Genomic DNA, 26,835 nt, shown 5'->3' with positions numbered 1-26,835 from the left:
GCGTCGGCACCGGCTCGTGACGACGAGCGAGCATGCTTCGCTCGCCTTTGCCGACGAGACGGCCAGATGACACAGCCCGACCTGCTGAACCTCGCTGGACCCAAACACGTGGTCAGGTAGTGCGTAAGCTACAGAGCAAGCCTTGTGGTTCTCAAACTGGGAGCGGCGTGCGCGTCGCGCCGCACGACTATACGCATACCCCAATTTGAGAACCTCACGACCAGCACCGAAACTTGTGCACATCCTTCACTTCTACGCTACCTGGGTCCCACGGTCCTTCGCATTCCTGGTAAGCAGCGATCGGCTCAGATTTGGGAGTCTCTGGTATGAACGGACTCGATCTAGGAACTATGTATTCGTACAGCGCGCATGATTTGGGATGTTACGGTGCAGCAGCCCGAAGTTACGCTATGTCTGACGTCATTTTCTGCTTGGGGGCCTCCTGCGTCGTATTTTGATGATAAAGCCATCGGAGCTTGGCTCGGGCATCCGATACGGACGAGGCTCAGTCTGGGGGCCTCTGCGCACGAGCCGTGCGGGATCTCCGACGCTCCTCGGCCGTCGCACATGCCGCTGAGGCCCGGGCACAGCCGCCGCCAGTCGCTCAGAGACAGCGCACAGCCGCCGCCAGCCGCTCAGAGAACAGCGCACAGCCGCCGCCAGTCGCTCAGAGAACAGCGCACAGCCGCCGCCAGTCGCTCAGAGGACAGCGCACAGCCGCCGCCAGCCGCTCAGAGAACAGCGCACAGCCGCCGCCAGCCGCTCAGAGAACAGCGCACAGCCGCGCCAGTCGCTCAGAGGACAGCGCACAGCCGCCGGCCGCCGCTTGCCGGAGCTTAGTCCAGCCGGCCGCCGAGCTAGCCTCCTCAGCGGCCACAGCGGCGGCCCTGGCGAGGCGAGGCCAGGCGAAGCGGGGCGACACGAGACGAGACGACGAGACGAGACGAGACGAGACCGAGAGACGAGACGAGACGGGGCGGGGGGCGGGGGCGGGGCGGGGCGGGGCGGGGTGGGGTGGGCGGGGCGGGCTAGCGAGGCGAGGCGAGAGCGAGACGAGGCGAGACGAGGCGAGGCGAGGCGAGATGGCGAGGGGGCGAGGCAAGGCGAGGCGAGGCGAGGCGAGGCGAGGCGAGGCGAAGCGAGGCGCGCCTCTCCCGTCCGTCAGCTCACCGTGAGGAAGGGGTGGCTTGTGCGCTGCAGCACTCGGTTTCTCCGTCTGCGTGTGCGTGACCTCGTCCTTGGCGATGATCACGTCCTTCCTGAGCACTTTGATGGCGTACAGGTGGCCCGTGCACTTCTCTCGACACAGAATCACCTTGCCGAACGTCCCCTTGCCGAGCACCTTGAGAAACTCAAAGTTGTCGAGAGTCTGCAATCAGAGGCCAACGGCGGTGAGACGCCCCCAGCCTGCATTGCGCGGACGCGTCCGTGGCGGCGACACACAGCCCGCGCAGCGTTACGCGATGCGCTGCAGGCTCGGCAAGCTATATTCAGCCATGCGATCCTCCTCAAGTTTAGCGGACGGCACGTCATGAGAGGGCTGCACCGTTCCCACGAACGTCATCTGAACTGACTCTTCCGCTTTGCTGCCCCTGCACAGGTGCGCTCTCAGGAGTTTGGGGGCAAAAACAAACGTGCAGACATGGCGCACGGAACAGTTGGCTGCAGCAGAGCTGCTCACCATCAACAGAGCTCGTTCTACAAGCCCGTCTTATATCGTCCGCTGCCTGGCTATCAATCGTCAATGCTTATCACATCCGAGAATAATTGTTTGCTCATTCCAGAAGAAAGTCGATTTGGTCGCCATGAGCGGAGTCGTTGCCGTGCAAATACGCGGGAAATGGTTGGGACGCAGCGTATGGCACTGCTGTCTAAGCACCAGTCGCCTGATGCCTACGCTCCGAATCGTAAACCACTGGGCGTACGTTCATGCGGCGGTGCGCTGCTTGACAACTGCGAAACGTCCGGAGTCAATGGATGAAGAGAAGTCGGCAAAATATGCGTGAAACATATATCAACTGGTCATCATCGGAGACCAGACGACTCGCGATAGGTTATGTTCGGGGAGGTTATGATTTTGCCTCGGAACATGCGCACCCGGACACTTGCACCCTGGTATAGATAACGGTCCAAATACATTCAATGCTTGACAAGCTGCTAGCGAGATGACCCCCGTAGCAGTACTGTATTCCACCAGAACGGAAGGGTGATTTGCGTTCCTGCTTATCCCAAGCAATCGCACTCAAGCTGGGAACAGCGAGCACCCAACCGGAAATAAGGCCCACGCAGCGTAAAACAACGGCGAGGGTAAGCAGATGCTAAAACTGGCATTGTCAAGCAGATAACGCCCAAATTTACCATATCCATACGTAGCTTTTCCACCTTCAGATCCACACGTGCTTGTTTTTGACGGCTTGATCCACATGTGCACGTGCTGATCCACACTTCACCGGCCAGATCACTTTCTGATCACCAGACTTCCCATCCCCTCACTCATCGTCACCACCATTGTGGTGAAACAATTACATAAAAAACAGTGAAACAAACAAACAAAAAAACAACAAACCATGAAACAATGAAACACTGAAACACTTAAAACCCCAGCCCGCCCAGCCGTCGCGGCCTCTTTCGCGCAGTCCGCGCTGGTCGCCCTGGCACGTACCACTTTCTTTTTGCCTGAGTGTTTGCTCTGCGTGGTGGACATGGCCATGAACTTTGCCGAGAAGTCGTCCTCCTCGGCCAACCGGCCCATCTCGACGTCAGCCGCGCCCCGGTCCTCCTCCGCCAGCTTGTTGATCACGTACGAGATGGCCTGGGTCCACTCATCCCTGCCGGGTCACCGACGGGTCACTGACCGGTCACAGGTAGGCCAGCGCGACCATCCATGGACCAGGACGGGTCACCGACGGGTCACTGGCGGGTCGGGGATGGTCACTCCACGGGTCACTGGCGGGTCGGGGATGGTCACTCACGGGTCACTGGCGGATCGAGCGCTGCTGAGGGGCGCGATGGGTGGACGACGCGTCAGATCAAGCCACTGGGGGGTTAATAAAGGCTACTCATATTGATGACTCCGGGCCAGTTGGTTTCGACCAAACGCAGGGGCGCTCCTATGACGTAAATAACAAATCAATACGCACTACCAGGACAGCAAGAATCACATTTGGACTGACGGCGTCCTCTTGTCCGTGCTTCTCCCAGCAGCTAATTGGAAAACATCCCCCAGCACAGGACATCGGCCAGAGCAGCGGCGGGCTCCGCCAAACACAGCAGCGAGACGAGGCGCAATGATAGACACCGGCCCCGGCGACCGTGGCGATCGCCAACGACCACATTCGTCTGTCATCGTCCCTGACATATCAGCAGCCGTTCACGACCTGACACAACGGAGCACCCCGCTGGGGTCCCAGCACGACCGTGGGGGCGAGCCGCCCGCCCGGGGCGACGGGACAGGTCAGCCCGCCTCCAGACCCACCGCGGGCGAAGCCGTACCTCTCCTTGTCCGATTGGACATGGAAGTTCCTCTCGATCACAGACATGAACTGCAGGCCGCGGATGCTGAAGGCGTGCGGCTTTGGCCGGTCCGACACCATCACCTGGTCGGCAGGTCAGGTCAGGTCAGGTCGGGTCAGGTCAGGTCAGGTCAGGTCGGGTTCGTGGAGTGAACCACCCTCTCACGGATGGCCACTCACGACATGCTGTCAACCTCCGGCTACCTCTCCACTCTGCAAATCTAGGTGGGGAAATAGAAGTGAACGTCAGTGTGGCAAACATTCGAGAGTGACAGAGCTTCTAGTTTGCATCTTAATACACATGCATATAGATGTTTGCACGATAGTCCGGTGGTTCCATACGTAATTGGCTTCACGACGTCTGACAGGCGCGCATTTAAAGTCCGCTGTGACGTGAGCACAGAATACAACAGACGGGTTGGTGTTTCCCTTAGATGGGCGCACTGTGGACCCTGCGCAGCGCTAAACACAATGTCAGCAGCGATATTTGCCCGGAATGGAGGCCCCCAGAAGGGCTGCGTCACGTTCAGAACGAGCTTTACTGAATTCAAACCTTTACCAACGTTGTCCGTTCGAAGCAAGCATACGGAATTCACTCAACAGAAACTGATCCAACCATCTCGCCTCGACGTTTGCAAATACGGGAGCAAATACTGTACCTAAACGACTTTCGTCACTGCTGGGAGCACAATGTCGTTGGTGCAATCGATACAGCCCGGGGCACAATAATCGGCACTCAATGACATTTTAACCACACAAAAGTAAAGCTCCAAGTTAACACAGATGCGTAGGGCTTCATCCACTTTCTGTGATACCTCACAATGGCCGGCTTTGGTGACTCAATTAACTGCCACACAGCGGCATCTACACTAGGCCATATGAAGGCACCGAACAACGGAGGCTGATTTAAGACCGAGTACTCCGTGGGATCAGGTCCCCATATAGACGCTCCTGTTAACAGCAGCTCCCGCGGCCGCCGCCCTCCACGTACAGAAGGGGTAACACCGGAAGGCTACCGTCTAAGCAGGTTCAGGCCGGTTTTTTCAACGCCGACCACCTCAGGCATATCGAACACCAGTCCCACATTCGCCCGCTGCACAGCGCGCGCGCTTGGTGGGAGACGTGCGACGCGCGGCGCCGGCTCATTACCAACAGCTCGCGCTGGGCGGCCGCCGGACACCTGTCACCGGCGACACCCCGCACAGCGCTGGGCGCTGTGTCCAGCGCAGAGGCACCCCATTCGTCGGGGCGGAGCCGGTTAATGAGCTCATTCCGCATAATTGCCCGGCCGGCCGCCGCGCACCGGCGTGGGGTAGGACGCCCGCGCGTCGCGGCCCGCGCGGCGGCAACCGCTGCGTCACCGTGACGCAGTGGCGGGTGACGTCACCGCGCGCTGGGGGACGCGACGCACCGCGACACCGCGACGCACCGGCGCGGCGTGGCGCGACACACCTGTGGTGCGCGCGTGCGGCCGGCGCGGAGACGCCGTACGGAGCAGGACGAGGCGCGAGAAGGAACGGCGTCGACTGGGAGGATGCAGGACTGAGGTGAGCAGAGAAGGAACCGACCTGAGGGATACAACAACCACACGCCAATGATGATCTGAAGTACTATTTGGAAATCCGACCACGACGGATAACAAAAACAAAGTGAATATGACAGATCTACAAGATCTACGGAGACCCCACAAAGCCGGCGACAAAGCCGGTAATGCGCCGCCGATGGCGCGAGGCGCCCGGCCGCGTGCGGCAGATGGCGTGAGGCGCCCGGCCGCGTGCGGCAGATGGCGTGAGAGGCCCGGCCGCATGCGTACCTGGCTGTCGCGCACGTTGAAGTCGTTGAGCGGCGAGCTAAAGTCGCCGGCGTTCGGCGCCATCTTGAAGCCGAGCAGCTTGCCGTCGTCGAACAGGGTGAAGTAGCGTGGCCGCCAGGTTTTTATGTGTTCGCCTGGGGCACAGTGGGCGTCGTGAATCCAGGCACCGCGGCCAGGGCGTCTGTCGGTCAATACTGGCAGCTGCTGCAGCGAGCCGGGGTCGCCGCCGGGGCAGGAGCTGGAGCGCGCACGGGTTGGGGCTGATGATCGGGCAGGGGTCGGATCAGGAGCTGGACCTGGGGTGGGGCACAGATTGGGGCCGGGCCGCAACTGGGCCAGGGCAGGGGTTGGGGTGCGGTTAGACGGGGACACTCATGACTGGCGGGTCGGCACTGGCGAGGTCTGCATTAGGGCAGGGACTGGAACGGCGGGACATCTGGCTCTACACGGGGATTGGGGAGGGGAGAGACCAGGGTTCAAGAGGGTGAGGTGGGAACTGGGGTCAGCAAGAGACGGCACGGATCAAGACTGGATCAAATACCAGGATTAAACAGCATAAATCAAGACTGGATCAAATACCAGGATTAAACAGCATGAATCAAGAGTGGACCAAATACCCAGAATAAACAGAAACATGGATCAATCACAGCGATGATCGAGGCAGCATCCGGGGCCCGTGGGACATGGGTAATACCATGCATGGAGCCACCCGACCGGCCAGCCGCTCCCTAACGGCGTCCAGTCACGAACGGCGAGCCGGCTGGCGGTACCCCTGGAGCGCCCCGGAAGCTCCCTCCCTCCGCCCGCCAGCTCGAGGGGGCCAGACCGGGTGCACGGCGCCGAGGGGCCACGTCACGAGAGGCCCACGATTGTTGTCCCGGCGCTCACAACACGGCCGCCTCGGCCAGACGGGCGAGACAGTTGTTATTCGCGGGCACGACCCGAAAACAGCCCGGTCCGTGCCGGCGGCCGGCCGAACGCGAGCCGCCGCCGCCGGCGCGAAAGGTCAGCGTTCGGTCTCCCGTGGCGCCTGGCGGGCGGCGGCGGCGGCCGCACGGGACACCGCCGGTGTCGGGCGCCGTCGGCCGGCGCCCCACCGCCCCGCCGCCCGGATATTTAGCCGGTGCACGCACAGTCGCCCGCCGACGAAACGCAGCCCCCCCCCCCCCCCCCCCGGCCGGCTGTCTGTCCCCGCTGGCGACCGGCGTCTGGACAGAGGCGCGTGACGCCGCATGACGCTGGCACTGGTGCCCGGTTCAGCGCCCCGCGGCCGCCGCGGGCGCACCGGCGCCGGCCGCCGCCGCCGGAAGCCAGCTGAGCGGCCGACCGCGCGCGGAAACCCACGAAGGACAGCGCGTGGGACTCGCGGTTTGCACGAACACCTGGCAGCGGCACCTGTACCGGCACCATTCAAGGCGCATGGGTACCGGTCTGGAGCGGGCTGGATGGCTGCCACGCTGGCGCTGCATTTGAATGCATTTAATGAGTGCCGATGCCATGCATTTAGTGAATGACATCATCCCGGTCTCATCCACTGCCCCGGCTTCCTACGGTACCGCCAGTACCGATTTGGTACTGTCTGACGTTGCCGCGGCACGAGACCTTGCTCCCCATACTGCAAGCCTGCCGCACAGCGTCTAGCCGGCGCCCACGTGCGAGTCCCGCCCTTGAGTGACGTCACGCGCCCCTCCCGCGTACATACCGAGTCCGCCACAACATCGTAACGTGCCACTAACCTTGCGCACAAAAACACGGCCGACCTTGAGCGCAAAAACAGCACACAAACAGCCGCGCGACAGCCGGGCGGGCGTTCGTCGCCGCCGCCGCGCCGGCTCGACGTCGGCGACTTTGCGGAGGCACGGCGCCGACGCGACCGTGCATCCCCGCGGCTGCTGTGCTCGCGGCGACGGCGGCGTGGGCGCCGACGAGACCGCGCACCCCCGCTGCTGCTGTGCTCGCGGCGACGGCGGCACGGCGCCGACGAGACCGTGCATCCCCACGGCTGCTGTGCTCGCGGCGGCGGCGGCACGGCGCCGACGAGACCGCGCATCCCCGCGGCTGCTGTGCTCGTGGCGACGGCGAGAGGGCGGCCCTACGAGCCGGGCGGCGGCGGCGGCGGCGGCGGCGGCGGACGGCCCGCCCGGGCCGGCTGGCCGGAAGTCATCCCCAGGCCCGAGCAGGGCCCACGGGAGGCGCGCGGGCGCGGGGTCGCGAGGTCAGGCGCGACGGCGCGGTGCGGTCTGCGAGCGGCGCGGTCGGGCGGCGTGGACGGGTGGAGGTGGCGACGATAGGAGGGCGAACTGGCAGCCCCCGCCCCCCGGGCCACCGAGCAGCTCGCGGAACCGCAGGAAAGGTCCAGCACGACATGGAGCTCTGGGAAAACCTCGGGATCACAGCAACGGCTTGAAACACGTCTGCAGTGCGCATCGCTCGCGCCTCTTTTCAGGCATATTTGGTTATTTTCGGATAAAACAGATGCACGAGGAAACCGCATCGCGCGAAGAGCGTCCTACCGAACCGAAACGCCAGCCCAGACGGTTTTGAATACCGAGCCTCTGTAGGATAAGGATCTCCGAAGCGCATGGCCATTTTGACCAACATCGATCACGTCGACGGCTATCGTATAGCCTGTGAACTGTGAACTGCATCTCCCTTTCAGCATCTGCGGCGTCCACAAACGCACCCAGCTTAAAAATGTGTGAACATAACATGGCAAGTATAAACAATGTAGGCTGTAATGTGCACGAGTGCGACACGTACTGGTATTCCAAACAGCCCGTCGCCAGAGGGGCAAGACGTTCCATGGCACGCATTCACGTAAACACACTGATCATCCAACAGGTCTAAACGCTTCTGAATAGTTCATCGCCGGCCACTGCTGGCGACACAGTCCCGCCACCGCGAGCTGACATTCCACGGAAGGAGCCGCGCTGTGAACTGACCGTGAACTGTGAACCGTGCGCCGGCCGTACGGCCTACGGCTGCTGCCGCGCACAGTGCACCGAAGAAACCGTAGGCGTAGGCCTCCCTCCTTGTGCACGACATCGAAGGAGTCGTTGGTCGAGGGCTCCACCAGCTGAACATTTGTTCAGCATGTCTTACGCCCCTGACCCGGAAAAGGTGCCACATGTGACACGTTACGGCGGTGACACTGCACTCGACGTGGAGCAGTCTTCCGCACTCACGCCCGGGGCTCAAGCCCGCCCGAGCCGCCGTGCTGGGTACTGTTTCAGCTGACCGGAGCGCGCCGGCCGCCCGGGCGCTCGCCGCGCGCGGGGCTCCAGGGCGCCCCGTCGACGCTCCGGAGCGCCCCTGCCCCCGGCGGGACTGGACCAGGCGGGTACGGAACGCGGCCGTGGTCGGATGACCGGCCCGAACGGCCGCCGCCTGGAGGGCAGTGCGGCTGCTCGTCCGCGGCCATCCACGTGCGGCGATGGTCCGGGGTGCGATCGCAGCCGCGCCGCTGGCGGTGCGCCCGCGCGCCGCACGCCTGCGAGTGCGCCGCGTGCCACTCACAGTACCGATTCGTGTGCGTTGAAGCACGAAGAGCAGCAGTTCGTCCGGATTTGACGCCGCATCGGGCTACGAAGCCTGCGTTCAGGAAGCGTTTTCGAGGGCGGCGCAGCTCCCTCGAATCCAAACATGCCGGTTTGTGACACAACTAAAGCAGACCACGGCGTTATCACTGAACTGGGTCGAAGGGCAAACCACTGGCGGAATTGTCTCACCACTGGACGGAATGCTGCACTCAGTCGCACTACGCAGGACGTCCGGCCCTATTTCTGCCACCGGTAGTTTTCATATGACACCGGATCCAGCGTCAATCGTCACAGAACACGCCGATTCCAACAAGATGTGAACCGTTCGAACGGGACGCCGGACGCTGATGAATTACGAAGCGAACAATGTCGAGATGAGTACTCTTACTAGTATATCTTTTAAGGATATGGTCCCAATCTTTTGAGTGATGAATTTCCAGGACCAGAGCCCACGTTAAGCAGTGCTTGTTGCGTGAGCCCTGCACCAACATCACACCATGCAATTTCGATTCAACAGTTGAATTTGGCCGGCGAAAGCTTAACGTGCCACAACGCTAGGCCCGGTCTGTCCTGGCCTCCGACGTCACGTGACCTCTAGCGCGGTCGCTGCCACCGGCCGCAGGCCATCCCTGGGAGGCGTAAATAGCGAGCGACTAAAGCGACTCGAACCCACAGGACCAAAAGTCGGTAGACAGACTTTTTGCCTAAGGTAAAATAAAACATAAACAGCCTTCCCATCGCGATTGCAGCTTTGCGCCTCACCAAGAAAAAAAAACTGACGTGTTTGTTCCATGCACGTGCGGCGCCTTGCTACCAAAGTTCCGCCCCCCTCCCCTCCACACACAGGTCCATAGCCAAGTCACCGACTGGTACCGCCGCGTCCGCGTCGAGTCGAGCCGTGCCGAACCGAACACCCACGGCATCCCACGGCCAACGGGCGACGGGCGCCGATGGAGCGAGATGAGGGAGCCCAGCACACCACGGGCGTACCCTCAACGCGTACCGAACGGCACCGCAGGGCAATATGCCGGGCGCGGCTGCGGTCCGACCGAGGCGCGGCGCGAGCGGGCCGGCGCGATGAGGAGCCTCAGGCGCATCGCCGGCCGCGGCGGACCGAGCAGCGGCCAGCCGCCGCCCTCGCTGCCCGTGCTGAGCACACGCAAGGCTGAGCCCTATCCCCGGATATCACTGCGACGGCGGGAACTAATGGAGGAGCACGTCTGTTCAAATGAAGTCTGTGCAACTACGTGCGATCGCTGCTCACGTACATTTGCACGCAATTTTCAGCATTGTCTTACGTTATGGGACAGGGCTATGACAAATTAGCCAATAAATCACTGCTATTGCCTGCGAAGAAGGTAGGTATTAAAAATATCAGGCCGGGGATACTGGTGTAGCATGGTAAGTGTTACTGACGCAGTGGGACCGGTCTTACTAATACGATGCGAGCAAGAACAATGGTTTGGTAAGAGCAGGACGTTGATTCAGCGCCGCAGTCGACCAGCCCTGGGCCAGGGTCACCCACGCCACCGGCGCAGCACGCTCATCGACCACCGGCGACGCGCCTGCCGCCGGACGTGTCAGCATTTTGACCTGACCTTTCCACACGGGGCGTGTTTGGGGCTACGCTCCCCACCCGCTGCACCTGCTGACTGCCGATCGACCCCGCCCTCCCCCCGGGGGAGCAAGGGAGGGGGGAGGGGGAGCGGGGGGAGGGGGAGCGGGGGGGAGGGGGAGGGGGCGTACCCACAGCAAACAAGTCGTCGGCAGTGCCGGACCGGCATGGGCAGACCCGGCCTTTCCGCACGACCACACATACAACCCGCCCCGTCCCTCCGCAGCCGCCGGTCCCGTGGCGTCCCCGACGGCCCGAGGAGGACCCCGATCCCAGCACGGGGACACAGGGAGCGTGTCCCCGCGCCGCAGGCCCGCGCCGGGAGCGCGAGCCGCACCCGGCGCCGGACGCGAGCGCCACTGACCTCGCTTGTACAGCCAGCCCTCCTTGATGATGCGGCTGACGGGCGGCGGCGCCACGGAGCCGGTCACCTCCGGCACCTCCGCCATCGAGACCGTGTTGGACCTGTCGGAGCGCGCGCATCGTTAGACACCGCCGGAAGCGTCCCACTTCCGCCGTCAACACTTGATGAGGTCGCACTGCGCGCATGGCATGGGGTGCGCCGGGCCGCCACTTCTGCCGCTGCCGGCGCGGCACGCCACGTCGCCGCTTCAAAGGGACTCGGCCGAAGCGGTAGTTCCCGGGGGACGGCGGGTCACGCGCGCCGCACCGAGCCCCCGGTTTCGCGACCGTTCGCCGACGACCACGCATCGATCGCCGCGACCAACAACGCGTTTCGCGTCGGCACCCGAGTCAAGTCCACGCAAGTCGGCAGCCCGAGCGTGTGTGCCGGCTCCGGCTGCAGTCGAAACACTCGTCTGCGGACCGAGAGGCTAATACCGGGGGCGAAACGCCACCATACCTGCGAAAGGCAACACGGCTTGGCTCAGCAGCGCTCGAGGAAAGGGCAGGCCTCTCAATATCCATGGTCGAGCTGTGTCATGAGTCCGGACGGCTCCTTAGGCCCGGCGCGCTACCAGCCGGCAGGCACCGTGGGCCCGTCGCCCGGACACGGGCTGGGCTGGGCCGGAACAGACAGTTCACCCGGGCCACGGAGAGCCCGTATCGTGGCCTACGCCACGGCCACAGATAGAGTAGGACTGACAGACACAAACTCCAGAATGCAACGAAACAGCATGCCTGGGAACGATGTCCAGGGCGCGAAAAATGATACAGACTTTAACAGCAGTGGTCCAACACCGGTCTGCTTAGAAATACAACCTAACTCGACTATTTTTTGGAAAACTTTACAAACATAGATGCAAACGACTCTCATCCATAATGCAATCGGGCCAATACCATAATACCGAGACATGTCACTTTTACTAAGTGAAGACAGGCTTTTGTTCCCAGGGACCGCTGCTGTCATCCCCATGTGACCCATGTGAGTCACCATGCATCACCTAAACACAGCACGTCAGTTGTTACACTTTCTTCCATTGTGTGTAAGACCTCTTTGATATGAACTACCGGCCGACGGAAAACAACAGAGCTGCTCAAAAATACCTCCCTTAACCCAATCTGCAGTCGTCACTGACTGCAACTAGGAGTTTGAATTTGTACGGCGGGTGTTAAGGGATGGTCAGGAAAGGGCACCAGGTGCCACGACCACATCCCAACGGCTGAGAAACTACAGCCGGAAAAACTAAAGAAGGCTCCTGGGAGGTAAAAACGACCGGCGAGCTAACAAAAGAAACACTACGAGCAGGGCTCACAGCACCAAAATGTCTTAATTTTTTAATTATCTATCATATAATTTTAGAATGACATGCGATTTCACGGCGCGGCAAAAAAAGGAACATGAACAAATGCCCAAGCATCGGGGATGGGTGTGTACCCTTGTACCAGAAGCCGGCATTCAGCCGGCACCGACGGTATCGGGCCGGCGCCGGAGATGCCAGGATTTTTCTAGTACCAGGAAATGGAGGCCTAAACTGAATGCATTCAAAGCCGGCGCCGGCGCCGGTGCCACCTCACACCACAGCCTCTAAGCCGGCATCCCTGAAGCTGTGCTGGTGCTAACGCCGTGCCAGCACCGGCTTCGTGTAGCAAGTACTTTATTCCTAGTGTGTAGCGATGCTTCTCAAATCCCGTCCCCACCGTGCACCATCATTTTACGGCAGCGTATGACAATATGCTCGCACTCGCTTCAAGCCTGCTTCTCACGCGCACCACGCGATCTCCACATCTCGGCCACCGCCAGGAATCGCGCAGGGTAGCGGAGGATTATCAGGATTTGCGACGGGGTCAACATTAAAAAAGAATCATAGCGCCAGCCACGGCATCTATGCACTGCGAACAGACTACGGAGGCTACCAACGACAACAGGCACACTACCTAAAGTATCAATAAGCTATCCACTTGACAATGTCCTGACGCCGGAAACAATTGTCTCAGCTACGTACCGTACGTATGCACTCGGCTTTCCACTGGCTTTCACCAAGTTTCTGCTGTTCGACATGCCACTGTCCGTGAGGGTTAATGACGTGCAAAGCCGGCACAATTCCACTGCTCACCAGATCGTAAAATCATATTCATTACTACCGCGCTGAAAAACTGCGTTGGGGGGGGGGGGCGGGGGTAGGCGGGGGATTAAGCTCCATGACCCCTTAGCTAAATCAATGGACACATTCTGATAAATAATATGTCTTGCCTCTTGAGCATCATGCAGCATTCCGTGATGTCAAATATAGAAGCATACAAATACATGCAGGCCCGTAACACCCCAATGAACTTGCACGACCATGCCATTCTTTGCACGCGTTTTTTCACAGCGCTGCCCGATCTCCAGCCGTTGCTCTCCCAACGAGCCTACAGTTCTCACCACTCCCGACCACAGCACGCCAACACCTCCGCGAATCAATCCCAGCCGTAATGCCATGCGCGGAGCCGAACATGCGGCGGGCCCGAGCCGCCTCCGTGAACAGCCCTGGTGCATGCCACGTCACCGCTACTGGCCCCTCCGTGCACCGGCTATCAGCCACAAGTCAGGCACTGCACGGCAGCCGCACGGTAACAGCCGCAGCACCGGGGTCTCATCGTCGCCGAGCCGGTGTTTCAAGTGCGGCCCGCGAGGGGAGGGGGGGGGGGGGCGACGCGACCAGCGCGGCACCTCGCGCCGACCCGTGCGCTGCGGTCGGCGACAGACGTGACGCCCTTGGGTCCCGCTTCGGTCACTCCACCACCGACGGCGCTCGCCGCCGCCGCCGCCGCCGCCGCCTGGTTTCCCTGAAGCCGGTGACATGCCGCCGGTGGTGGCGGAAGGGTTGTGCCGAGGCCGCGGTGAGTCAATGGGCCGCAGTGCCCTGCCACGGACACCGCCAGTCCGGTCTGCCGCACGGTGGCGCGCGCGCGTTTTTCGTAAGGTTGATTGGGGACGCTTGCACCTCTGACTGGAATGGGACGCGAGGATCCGTTGCTGGGAAGTCGCGCGTGGGCTTGTTGCTGAAAATAGATGTCTGGTTTGTGAGCACACAGAAACGTCTGGGTCTGGGCCGGAGAAAAACGCGTGGACCTGTGGCTGGGAGAGGGACACGTGTTTGTTTATGACCGGACAGATACATCGGGGCCTGTAACTGCACGGAGCCGTTTGGGTCCGTGGCTGGACAGATGCGTGAGGGTCCGCGGCTGGAAGGCCACGAGATGGCACGCAGTAGGACCGCTGTACAAGTAACAGTCCGCGGCTGGACACGTCCGCGGGGGTCCGCGGCTGGACACGTCCGCGAGGGTCCGCGGCTGGACACGTCCGCGAGGGTCCGCGGCTGGACACGTCCGCGAGGGTCCGCGGCTGGACACGTCCGCGAGGGTCCGCGGCTGGACACGTCCGCGAGGGTCCGCGGCTGGACACGTCCGCGAGGGTCCGCGGCTGGACATGTCCGCGAGGGTCCGCGGCTGGACATGTCCGCGACTGGGCACGTCCGCGAGGGTCCGCGGCTGGACGTGTCCGCGACTGGGCACGTCCGCGAGGGTCCGCGGCTGGACGTGTCCGCGACTGGACACGTCCGCGAGGGTCCGCGGCTGGGCGTGTCCGCGAGGGGCCGCGGCTGGACATGTCCGCGAGCGCCGGAGGCCGGGCAGAGGCGAGCGTCTGCTGCCGGCGCGGCCGGGTGCGAGAGCTGCGGCTGCGGGAGCGGGGCTGTCCTGTCAAGCCGGCGCGGCCTGCGAGGACACGGGGTCAGCGGCCCACAACAGGGTCCGGCCCGGCCGCTGCCAGTGGCCTTGGCGGTGCCGGCGCCGGCTATCAGTCCTGCGGCCGCCGACGGACGGCTCGCGGCCGGCCCGGACGCCGCGCCCCGGGGCGCTCCGGGTCACATGGCCACACGGCTGCATGCCTCGGCTCCCCGGCGTGGTCCGAGAGCGGCCCAGCCGAGCCGACCGCAGTCGGAGCGCCCCCGGCGGCGGCGGCGGCGGCGGCGGCCAAGGACAGGCGAGCTGACGCACTCATTACGGAAACGGACGCCGGGCTCGGCTGGCCTAACTGTGAACCAGCCTGCAGGCCGCGGCGGCGGCGAGTGCGGCGGCGTCCTCGCCGAGGCGCGCCGGCGCTGTGCGCTCGCTCGCACCGCCGTGCGGCCAACCCGGCGCCGCCCCAGGTGCGGTCCGCCGGGGCGCGGCGTCGGTGTGTCGAATCCGACGCACCCGCGCACCTGTGCCCACACACACCTCCGGCCCGGCGGCCGCGCGAGGAAAGGCCGGCGGCGGCCGGCTCGCGCTCTGGCCGCGATGACGCTCGTGTGCTCCGGCCCTGGTCGTATGAACCGGGGTGAGATGACGGTGATCAGGCGCCCAGTGGTGTGCTCTGGGTCCCACTGCATGGAAAGGCGTGCGTTTTGCCTGCGGTCGAGTGGACGACAGGCGCTATAGCTGATTTTTTAGATTTGGACAGAACCTTTAACTCAATGAATTTTTTAGATCAGAGCCCATGCAGAGTATTGCTTGTTGCGTGAGTCCTGCCGCCACAGCCTGATCGCAAAATTCCGGTCATCGGCAGATTTTGTGGTGAAAGCTTACCGTGCCACATTGCTCCGCACGGTTCATCCTGCCCTCTGACGTCACTTAACCTTCAGACGCGCCCGCTGTCACCGGCCGCAGGCATCCCTGTCAGGGACGGATATCGAGCGCTCAAAGCGACTCGAACCTACCCCACCACGGGTGACTGGAGCCGAAGGCAGGCGCCCTAACCAACCGAGATACAGGGACGGACAGCTGGTAAGGGAGAGGCCGTGTGCTCTGGCTTTGGCCGTGTACTTTGCCGTGTGTTCTGGCTCTGGCCGTGTACTCTGTCGTGTGTTCTGACTCCGGCCGCCTGCACGGTCCCGTGCTCTGGCTCCAGTTATCCGGACGGCAGTGTCCCGACTATGGACGGCGCACCGGTGTCCAACGACCAGCGAGGCGGTAACGGTCCCTCTCAAGCTTCGGTGCTCAGCGCCTGGGTCGGTGCTTGGGCGGACGCTACTGCAGACCGCGCCGACGGCTCCTCTGGATAGGTCCTGACGTGTCGTCAGGCCCCGTCCATACAGACGTCCATGTTGATCGCCGACGGCTCCGCTGGATAGGCCCTGGACGTGTCGTAGGCCCGTCGATACAGACGTCCATGTGATCGCCGACGGCTTCCTCCTGGATAGGTCCTGACGTGTCGTCAGGCCCCGTCGGTACAGACGTCCATGTTGATTCGCCGACGGGCTCCTCTGGATAGGTCCTGACCGTGTCGGCAGGCTCGCCGTCGATACAGACGTCCAATGTTTGATCGCCGACGGCTCCTCTGGGATGGGTCCTGACGTGTCGTCAGGCCCCGTTCATACAGACGTCCACGTTGATACGCCGACAAGGCTGGCTTCATTTATCTCACGAAAAAGCGCGACATACAAAACGAAGACTGCTTAACTCGCAGAGGCGCCACAAGCGACGATCGCCAGGTGTCTGACGCGCGCGGCCACCGACTCGGTCCAGGTGCTTTCCGTCCGATCCTCGGTCCAGGTCCACGACTCGGTCCAGGTGCTCCGTTCGATCCTCGGTCCAGGTCTACAACTCGGTCCAGGTGCTCCGTCCGATCCTCGGCCCAGGTCCCCGACTCGGTCCAAGTGCTCCGTCCGATCTTCGGTCCAGGTCCCCGAGTCGGTCCAGGTGTTCCGTCCGATCCTCGGTCCAGGCGCTCCGTCCGATCCTCGGTCCAGGTCCCCGACTCGGTCCAGGTGCTCCGTCCGATCCTCGGCCCAGGTCCCAGATTCGGTCCAGGTGCTCCGTCCGATCCTCGGTCCAGGTCCCCGACTCGGTCCAGGTGCTTCGTCCGATCCTCGGTCCAGGTCCCGGGTCCTCCGTCCGAGCACAGCGGTACGACGGCCGCATCTCAGACCGGGCAGACTCGCCGCCGGACGGCCCCAGTGCGGCCGCCAGCCGCGGCCACGGGCCGCCGAGCTCTCGACGCAGGTCGACGAGCTGGGAGAGCGCGCCGGCACACCTGTCGTGCCTGTCGGCGGCTCGGCGCCGGCAGGTCTGACATTTCAGCGGCACCGCCGGCGACCGACAGCGGCGCGGACCATGGAGGGCACCGGCAAACAACCGCGGCGCCCATGTGACGGCCTCATGAACTTCCATCAGGGCAGTCTGGCGCATGGCGCCAATTATTGCCGGCAATGTCACGGCGCAGACGGGCGGGACACAATTTTGCACGGTTTTTGCCGGGCAAAATCGGCAGGTGTGCACGCGAGGTGACGCCTGGAGAGGTGCTCAAGCAGGACGGCAGTATACCACACTCGCGGTGGGACGTGAGGTAGCGTAAGACGTTGCAAATTTCCCGGCTCCGTGCCCCGTGGGCAGCTTTTTGCTGAGGAAGTCGCATAAGGGCCATTTTGTTCCAACCACGACCGGGCTATAACCAATATGGTCGATAGCAGATCGAATACTGGGGAAAGATATGCTGACCAGATAAAGCAATATGTCCCTGCAGTCACCGTACAGAACATAAGAGCGCTATCCCCCCCCCCCCCCCCCTCAGCAAAATCAAATCCAACGGATGATCCAACCTCAAATCAAATCAGGGGCTTTCAACAACTTTAAACAGTGCAAACTCCAACTCCGGAGCACACATTCCGCATAACGCACACGACACAGCCAGCTTCCGACGGCCCAGACACGAGGGCGACGACAAACAGGATATTTCCCGGATCCGAACACCCGGCCAGGACGGCGACAAGCCCCACGGAAGCGCCTCCAGGAAACGTGGACCGCACCCCTCTGCGGCCGCTCTACGCACGCGGCTGGCGTTACTGCCACCGCCCCACCCGTCCCAGCGACCCAACGGGGCCGGCTGGGGCGGCCATCACTGGCCGGGGCACCGTGCCACGCACCGGCCGAGCCGGCCACCGCACCGCCGTCCAGCACCGGCCGTGCTCCCCACGTGCTGTCTCCGCAGCTGGGTCGCCGGCAGCGGCTGCGGCCGCGCGGCCAGCCCGCCCGCTGCCCGCACTCCACGGCCAAGGTCGGCCGCGCAGAAAGTCGATACCGCGCCGGCGCCGCGAAAGTGGCGCGTCGCGCGCGCGGCCGCGGGGCGCTGACCGCTGCACGGCTGCAAGGTCAGCGTGTCGACCGGCGGCGGCGGCGGCGGCGGCCGGCCGGCCGCACGCGCCCGCTCCGCCGGCCGGCCGGTCAGCTGGCGGCCGCCGGCCGACCGGCGCAGAGGGCCCACCGGTCCGCGGACGCGCCGTGCAGAGCGCCGGCTCTGGCGACGCCGCCGGCCGGTGTCGGAGGCCGGCGGAGGGCGGTCGAGCCCGGGCGTCGGCGTCGCCGGCCGCGGCGCGCCGCCGGCCGACGGCGCCGTCACACACGCGAAAGTAAACAAACATCGGCCCGGCCCGAGACGGGCGGGTGCCGCAGACGTCTGCGGCTCCTCCACGCGGCCGGCCCGGTCGGACCGGCCCCACAGCGGAGGACCCGCCCACCGCCAGCCATCACGTGGGGTGCGCGCTGGATGCGCGACTTGGCGCCATTAAAATTTAATAACTCACTAACTAACCAGTGTGGGGCGAGACTCACAGCCCTGCTTTTAGCCTGTCGATGCACTGCTTTGGATATCGATAGCCAGGTGTCGGCGATGCAAATCTCCAGCGCCATCGCTCTGGGCGCTGCTCAGAAGTGGGTCCGCTGCAGTAGAACAGCTCAACTAATCAAGCAACGATAAACCAACAAACTCGGTACTCAGAGGCCGGCTCGGCTAGATTTCCGGCAAACCGAGGCCGCACTAAAGCGCTCGCAATCTCGCGGCAAATCAGGACCCAATACCCGCCAGCTTCGCGCGGCGCCGCGGAGTAAGTTGGCTTCCCGGGCACGCTCGTGCGGCGCCCATTCGGCCGACCGGCACACGCCCCGCTCGCTTGAGTGGCTGCCCGGCCGCTGACGCGATGCCCGCGAAGCCGGCTCCGTTCAGGTCCCGGCCGTCCAATCGGGCGTATTTCACTTGGCTGCACCGGCGGGCCACGTGCAGCCATTCCGGGAGACAGCGGCTGTCCCCCGCGGCCGCGTCCGACGCGCGGCCCTTCGGACGCGGCCCCGCCACTCCGACAATCCGGCGCGGACACATCTGCGGCGTCCGATCCACTCCGGCTAGCATGGACACAGCTGTGACGTCACATCTACTCCGGCCGGCCGGCGAGGACATAGCTGTGGCGTCCGATCCACTCCGGCCGGCGCGCACTGATCTGTGACGTCAGATCCACTCCGGCCGGTATGGACACAGCTGTGACGTCAGATCCACTCCGGCCAGCCAGTGCGGACACAGCTGTGACGTCAGATCCACTCCGGCCGACCGGCGCGGACACAGCTGTGGCGTCCGATCCACTCCGGCCGCCGCTTTGGCCGAGTCCGCCGACTGGCTGCTCTTCGACCCAGATCGTCCACAGATACAGAGTCGGTGGGCGGCGCCGTTGGTCGCCAGTGCGGGCTGCCCTGGACGCCGCCGCGACACCCGTCCGTCGGTGTCCGGCCGGCGCGCGGCGGACACGGCCGGTCCGGCCATACGTCCGCGTCTCATACATGCACCTGACCGGCCCAAGGCCACGGGCGCTGACCGGCGGGCGCTGCCCCCGTCGGCTCGGCCCCGCGGGCAGGGGGCCGAGCGGTGACCTGAGCCGGGGTTAGCGCAGCGCGCCCCACCTACCTGCCGTGCGCGTATTCCGCCTCCATCGCCATGGTCGCAGCGCTGTCGCCGCCGTCAGTGCCTCCCTCTCAGGAGCACGGGGAGGACTGAGCCGGCAGCCGCCGTCGCCGGCTGCCGCTGCACTGAGCGCCGGCCAGGCCGACGGCGCAGCCGCCTGTGTTTACGGCCCGCTGGCCGGCCTTCAGTGCAACGGCGTCCGTCGGCCGCGCCTTGCGTAATGCTCCGCATACGGTGGAGGTTGATACATATTTGGCGCAGCTGACGCCGGTAGCGGTCGAGCGGCGCACCTCACGGCAGCGCCAGTGCCCGGCAGCGGCGATCGGGCCCTGGTGGCGCTGCATTCAAACCGATCGAACTCAGCAGATTACAAAGCAAACGACGAGTGCCCCCCGTGCCCGGTACACAAGCTCTCACGCGCGTCGCGCGAACCATACACCCGAGTGGCAAGCTTCTTGCTCATGTCAGAAGCTGGCACTTCCGGATCGTCCCGTCCAGAGCGGCGGGGTGTGCCTCGCCCGTTCGTCTCAAGCGTGTCAAAATCCGAAGTACCGTTCCATGTGCAACATGCACCGTTTTCGGTGGGAGGGCAGGAACGGGTTCTTCAGGAAGTTGTTGCCTATAGCTGAGAACTGCAGTCCTGCAGTCGTCACTGCCACGGGACAATAGGCAAAACGGGCGACTGAAACAACGGCGTCCTTGCTGTCTGTTTCGGACACGAAAAGTTGACATTATCTGAAGAGGAAGTTGTCATTCGCTTTCCCAGAAAAGTCCGGGCGTCGACGCAAGATTAAGCTAAAAGCCGAACCGGTTCAAAGCGTGGAGTTTATCAAGCTTAGCCTCCACGCATTATCCATTACGTCGGACAACTGACGTATCATTGATAGTCACAAAACAAAACAGCCTAAGACACCCTTTGCGCATTCGAAACGACCGAAACGTGTATTGCACTGCGTCAACTGCCAGGAGGCGAGGGTGCCTGGGAGCGGGGCAGTTCCACACATAATTCATCCATCGATCATCGGCACTCCGAGCTTTACTGGCCGTGATCTTAACCCACGGAGGGCTCCATAATCTTTGGTCTGGCAGTATTGTAAGTCGGCCATTTTCCAGCGTCGTTAACCACCCTGAACGAACCCATCACAGCTGCGAGGCCCAACCACACCACATCCTTCAATGCGTTCGCAGCAGTGACGTCACCAGCCGGTGGCGCGCCCCGCGGGCGCAGGGGCGCCGGTCGTCGGGCGGCTCGTGCCACTCGCTGGCCGTCGGGCAGCGGCTGACTCACCGTCGCCGTGGAGCGGGGGACGCGCGCGCCGGACGGCTCGATCAGCGGCGCCCACAGAGTGGCCCCGGCAGCGCGGCGGACATCCTTCGACTCGACGCGGCACCGGCGCTGGAACGAGACGCCGCTGGTCAGCCGGCTGCGACACCGTCCGCCCCGACCCCCGCCGGGCGTCAGCGGGGGCAGACTGGACGCGCTGGCTAGGGCATGGTCAACACCGGCTCCACGAGTCGGCGGCAGTCGCCCGGGGGCGCGCGGACCACGCGGAGGCAGCGGACCACCGGTCACGACACACATGGGACAGCGTCCGGGCGCGCCACACCGGGCCCCGAGCGCTAAAGGTCACAGACCACAGCACAGCACTGACCGCTGCAGTATGCCGCACTGGAGGGTAACATGTCGGCACCAAGGCTAGAACACAAATGCACGTAGGGAAAGGGCCTGCCGTGGGCGGGCTAAGGTGGAGAGGTGACACTGCAGCGGTCGGACTCCCGCCCTCAAACAGACAGGTTCCGGACCATACACATACCGAGTTCAGCCGCCCGCCAGCTGGGACGGACCGCTCGGGTCTCCCGCCCGCCAACGTACACTGCGAGAGGACTGTGCCGTCGCTGACGCGGACGGCGCCGGCGGCGCGCGCCGCCCCGGAGGGCGCCGGGCGCCCCCCCCCCCCCCCCCCCCACCGGTCACGACCGCCTGGCCGTGCACGCACGCACACGGACACACTGCACGGCGACGGCGCGGGTCGGGCGGACGGAGGGCGTGCGACGGGCCGGCACGAGACGGCGACTCCGGTCCGGGCCGGGCCGCCCGGGGGCTGCGCGGAGCGGCACGGTCCCGCCCCGCCCTGGCGCGGCGCCGACACGCCAGCGCCGGCAGACACACCGCCGCGCCCGGCCCCTCCCCGGCAGTCGCGCCCGCGCCCAGCGGCGGCGGGTGACTCAAAAACGGAACCGACGGGTATGTGACGTCACGGGGCCGCCGCGCGACGCCAGCCGAGGGAAGCCAGACAGCTGATGCCGCGGGCGCGGGTGCGGGGGCGGACCCCGTCGCCACCGTTGAACACGAGTCCCGCTCGGCCGCTGGGGCGGCGCACGAGCGACCGACACAGAGACCGTGGTTCTTCGGCTGGTCGGTGTCCATACGCGTTTGGTGTCCTGCTCAGCTGCCCGCCGGTATGGAAGACCGGACCCGACATAACACACGCAGTCGGTAGGAGGGAGGCTGTCGTAGCGGGCTTCTGCTCTTGACGTCATTTTACGTGGTCAAAAGGGCGCGCGCACCGTCCGTGGAGCCGCGTGCAGAGGAGCGGATCACAAGAACGGTCTCACTGTGTCGCGAACCTGTTGACCCGCCCCTCTGCGGTGCCGCCCACCAGCGCCGGCGCACGCACTGCCGCTGGTCAGCGGCCGCGCAGCCACCGCGCTGGCCGGCACAGCGCTCCCTTGTACCGGACTGTGTGTGAAGTGGCGGCCCGGAGCTGCCCACAGCGTCTGGCACTCAGACAGACACTCACGCAGATAGCGAATGCACACAGCCGTGTGCCACGCACGCCACCGTATCCTCACGCTTCCTGCCTCGTCCAATGTGGACAGATGCCGTTCAAACAGCGCGGCCGCATGTCGCCCAGCCGCCGAGACGCGGCCGCAGGACACTGCGTCACGGCAGAACGCGCGGTCCGCGGAAACCCGACGGCTGCGCGAATAATCTGGGATTGGCCCATTGCGTTTGTCGTCGCACTGCGACATCAGGTGCGCGCATGCTGCTCAGTCTGCCAAGGCCGATACATGCAGTCTCTGCGTCTGCCGACGAAAGGGCGCCACAGCCCGCCGTCGGAAATCAGAAAAACATTACTGAAACCAAAACGCCAAGGCGACCACAACGACATAGAACGATATATCTATTCGTCAAAAGACGGCGCACTTCAGCAACCTTCTTCTGCGGCGAAACTGGCAAGGAAAGCAGCAAGAGCCAGGCGTCACGCGAAACAACAGCGTCAGGCAGCGTAACGCCACAGGTAACAAAGCAGCCGTTCTACAGGATCAAAGCAGACGTCCCCGCGTGTGCCAACGGCAGCAGCTGGCTCCGAACAAACGGCGTGCAAGTCTGACCGCCGCAATAATCACCGCATAATTTATGGCTGCACGTTGACAAGCGGCACATTAGCGTCAAAGCTGCTCCTGGGCCGGCCTGGGAGGAGGGCATTTACGCCGGCGGAGGATTCAGCCGCGGGGATCGTTTGCCAATGCCGGAACGCGGCCGACGTCAGGCGCTTGGGAATTAAATAATGTTTCGCATCAGCCACCTAACGTCTACACCACCGCGGAAGGCGGCACAGTCAGAGCCGCCGGATGCTATCTGTAAAGCCGACACGGCCGGTCGGCAGGCCTGCCTGCCGGCGGGGATCAAGGTGATATCTGAAAACAACGGCCGGCGACAGCGAGCTGATAGCCCACATTTCAGCTACCACTCACAACTGCCCACAGTTCGCCAGCACAACAGGTCGAATAATAAGCCAGCGGAGGCAAAGCCAGCAGTGGGATCGGTGCTACGCTGCGAACCCAGGCGCGGCAGCAGACCGCGCCGGCGCACCCCGGAAACAGATTTGGCACCGAGCGTAAAAGGGACGAGGACGGGGGGACGGCACGGGTGACGGCAGAGAATGCACAGTCCGATTTCTCCACACGCAGCCTGAGGGGCAAGCTACCAACTGCTGCCAAAGGTCAGAGCCGACCCATCTATCACCGCACGGCCACTTCTCGACTCTTCCACCGATCATGCCACTGGCCGAGGCCACCAGCAAACCCAGGGGCTTCCCCCGGCCATGCTAGAGCATCCTCTGCGGTCATCTCTCCCCGGCAGCTGTCCCGTGGCCGCCTCCCTGCCCGCCGGCCGGCGGCCCGCTCACCAGCAGTGCTGACGGCGCGGTTCGTCCGGGCACGTGGCGGCCAGCCGCGCGCACCTTCGGGACCTTGGAGGACGCCGCCACTTCCGTGTCCAACACCACGCGTGACGTCACGGAGCCTTGACCGCCGCAGCCGCCGCCGCGGAGCGAGGCGGCGACGGCGTCACCCAAGTTAAGGGTCCCCAATGATGTCACTTATCGACCCACTATCACCTTCAATCAAATCAGTCAGTCATCGGAACCGATGCAGTACTGCGCCACTTTGCTGTCCCATGCGGACAATACACAAAACTGTTTGGACGCCGATTTCGATCAAAACCATTTACCCGCGGTAATCGGCGTCATACGGACATCCTGTGCGACGGTGGGAGCGAGCAGCCAATACCCGCGGATCGGTTCTAGAGTTCTGTCGACCGGCCCGCTGCAACTGCAAGAAGGTGCATGATCCCCTACCTCCCCGGGCCTCCCCAACCATCTCCCAGCAGCAATCCTACCGCAAAGTCACGAGAGGGTAACCGCCGCAGATACGGTCGCCTACTGGTGCATTTGCCCACTTTGAGTTCATATGCCAAAGCCGGCACAAAAACCAAGCACACACATCACTCAACAAGATCAGGATGCGCCATCCGCCTTACAAATCGCACAGTTCATTCAGCGAGTGTTATCACCGCCTTTAGTTTACCAACCAGCGTCGGAACTACACGATTCATAAGCGTGCAATTGTAGTCAGGGGCGTCGCCAAAGGGACAGAGCCCATCCTCCACAGGAATTCAGTTTGCCACCATGAGTGGCGATTGCCCCTTCCCGGGCGTGCAACTGTGGCCGGATGCTCGCCGACAGCCTCACATGAACACGGCTGGAGTGTTTACCAGCGCCTGAATGTTGACAAAACATAATGGCGCTAATGGAAGCACCGGGCCCTATTATCCCGTCACGCCCAGCAGTGACAATAACGCGACGTGCCCCAACACCACCCAAGGTTGCGCCCCACACCGCGGCTACCGAGCCACCGACGGAACACTCTGGACAACCGTACTCGCAGGACGTGTTATCACCTTCACAACGTTCTGGCCGACTCGGTCCTCCGCCGCCGCCATGAGTCCTGAGAAGGACTAAACGATCATGTACGCGTCACGACTCTCAGTCATGCACGCGTTTTAGTTCGAGTTTTCTGCTTGGATAGCCGCGATTCGAACCGGCACCTTCTGATTGCAAGTCCAGCGCTCTATCACTGAGCCAATCGGGAAATACAATACACATGCAAACACCAGGCGAGGACGGTATGCGATATGTGGTGCGACGGTATGCGATATGTGATGCGACGGTATGCGATATGTGATGCGACGGTATGCGATATGCGACGATATCTAAGGGATCACTTCATCCGTCATACTTATATCTCGTCTCAATCATTCAGTAAAGCGGATAGAGTTTTAATGCATCGGGGTGCTAAGCCTGTTGCAGTGAACCACCCGACACCCAATATGAACGCGTGCTGGGCCGCAGTCTCAGTAGCATACCCAAACCAACACACCGCAAGATGCCCAAACGTGGAACATTTCAAAGTACTAACGGCATTGTAATGCTCAGGCTCTGAGCATTTCAGAGTCGAATTTCCACACCTATTCACATCCTACCTACCATACCTGGTTATGCCCGTGTCAGATATCTTACCAGGCTCCTCATTGGGCCAGGTCGACAAAGGACGGCGTCTCACTGGTGTTGTCCATTGATGTGTATGTTGAAAAGCTGCTCCTCTCTCAGACGTGCAAAAGCAGAGTAAAATTGGGCTTAAAGAATATGTGCTGCACGTTTGTGCCTGGCAGGTTATCTTCAATACCAGCAACGCCTCATTACTATTTCAGCAATGAAGTTGACATTTAGGGTCACACACCACTAAATATTCTCTCATATTGTGACATGAAAACTGTAACCCAACACCGCAGTACCACATTACGTTCAATTAGAAGCCAAATGCGTTCTCGGGGCCCACAGCCCTGAATCCCGCTGAAGCCCCAGGCCAACTGATTACGAGAAACACAAGTCGACAATTGCGACACATTTAAGACGAACGAAACCCAATGTTTCACGATGGGCGATAGCCCGGGTAATTCGTACTCCATACACTGGGCTGCGCCCACATGGGCGCTCAGCATCCCTTTGCTCCATCATTAGCCTCCCCTGTATGGCCCTCTAACCCCTTGTCATTCTGGCCGCCTTTTCGACTTTTTCGGCGCCATCTACCAGTTTGAAAAGGTGGCCGTACAATGGAAATGGCTTGCGCCTGGTGACGGTATTTTCTAAAATATATAATCAATATGACTGCCTAGAGATGTGAGGGCTCTATGTGAATCTTTACTTTGTAGCATCACCCACTGAGCACACCACCCACAAGCGTAAGCATGGGCCAAGGCCGAGGTAGGAGGTAGGTGGAAAGAGGTAGAGGACGTTACTTCTGGTGTTTTTTCTCTAATGCCCTCTGTATTAGTCCTCAGAATGCTGGCTCACTGGGCTGTGATGGGCAAGATGAAACGTGGTGTCATCCCAACAAACATGCTCATCACTGGGTCACATGCCTACTCACCTATGACCACTCATGCATTCATGCTGACTGTACTGACCAATGGAAACAAGAAGCATTCCAATCATTCCACCCACATTCCAAGTGTCCACAACATACACATTCAGCAGTGCCTATGCAAAGTGCAGCCATGTGCATGTATAATATGTGGGTGGCTGGATCAGGCATGTATTGCATGTGCAGGCTTACAGTACATAATTTAGCCCAACTTTGACACTCATGCTTCCCATGAGTCACTGATAGTTACAAATCCTGTATGTATTGAAGAAAAAATCAACACACATGCCTACATGCTACAAAATACATACATGAATACATGCACCTTTCTTGCAATCATGCACAGGACAAAGGCACAATGCTTAAAGACTTTCACATGGCTGCATGCATCTTACTGCCTGCATTGCACGACAACAACTGACATAAATAAAAAGATGTCT

At 62.4% G+C, this 26,835-nt stretch overlaps 1 protein-coding gene across 1 annotated transcript; it reads right to left on the bottom strand.

Annotated features, from left to right (window-relative positions):
• Nucleotides 1–505: 505 nt before the first annotated feature.
• Nucleotides 506–19,715, bottom strand: LOC119099455 (RAC serine/threonine-protein kinase). Its single transcript, XM_037222610.1, has 7 exons — nt 19,631–19,715; nt 10,844–10,944; nt 5,326–5,459; nt 3,493–3,596; nt 2,663–2,828; nt 1,171–1,369; nt 506–573 (listed from the first exon to the last, which is right to left on the bottom strand). The coding sequence occupies exons 1-7, from the start codon at nt 19,660–19,662 to the stop codon at nt 506–508; spliced, it is 804 nt and encodes a 267-aa protein (XP_037078505.1). The 5' UTR covers nt 19,663–19,715.
• Between the last annotated feature and the right edge of the window lie 7,120 nt (nt 19,716–26,835).

Source organism: Pollicipes pollicipes, unplaced genomic scaffold, assembly GCF_011947565.3.
Source record: "Pollicipes pollicipes isolate AB1234 unplaced genomic scaffold, Ppol_2.1 Scaffold_2555;HRSCAF=2994_pilon_pilon_pilon, whole genome shotgun sequence".
In the NCBI taxonomy this organism is placed as follows: domain Eukaryota; kingdom Metazoa; phylum Arthropoda; class Thecostraca; order Pollicipedomorpha; family Pollicipedidae; genus Pollicipes; species Pollicipes pollicipes.
The sequence above is the reverse complement of the archived record's forward strand: the minus strand, read 5'-3'. Positions and strand labels throughout refer to the sequence as shown.

Coding starts and splice junctions, on each gene's coding strand:
- LOC119099455 (XM_037222610.1), bottom strand. CDS start 19,662: ATGGCGATGGAGGCGGAATACGCGCACGGCAG. Junction 2,829..3,492: donor GTCCAATCGGACAAGGAGAG/GTACGGCTTCGC, acceptor GTGACCCGGCAG/GGATGAGTGGACCCAGGCCA. Junction 574..1,170: donor CAAGCCACCCCTTCCTCACG/GTGAGCTGACGG, acceptor CCCGGGCCTCAG/CGGCATGTGCGACGGCCGAG.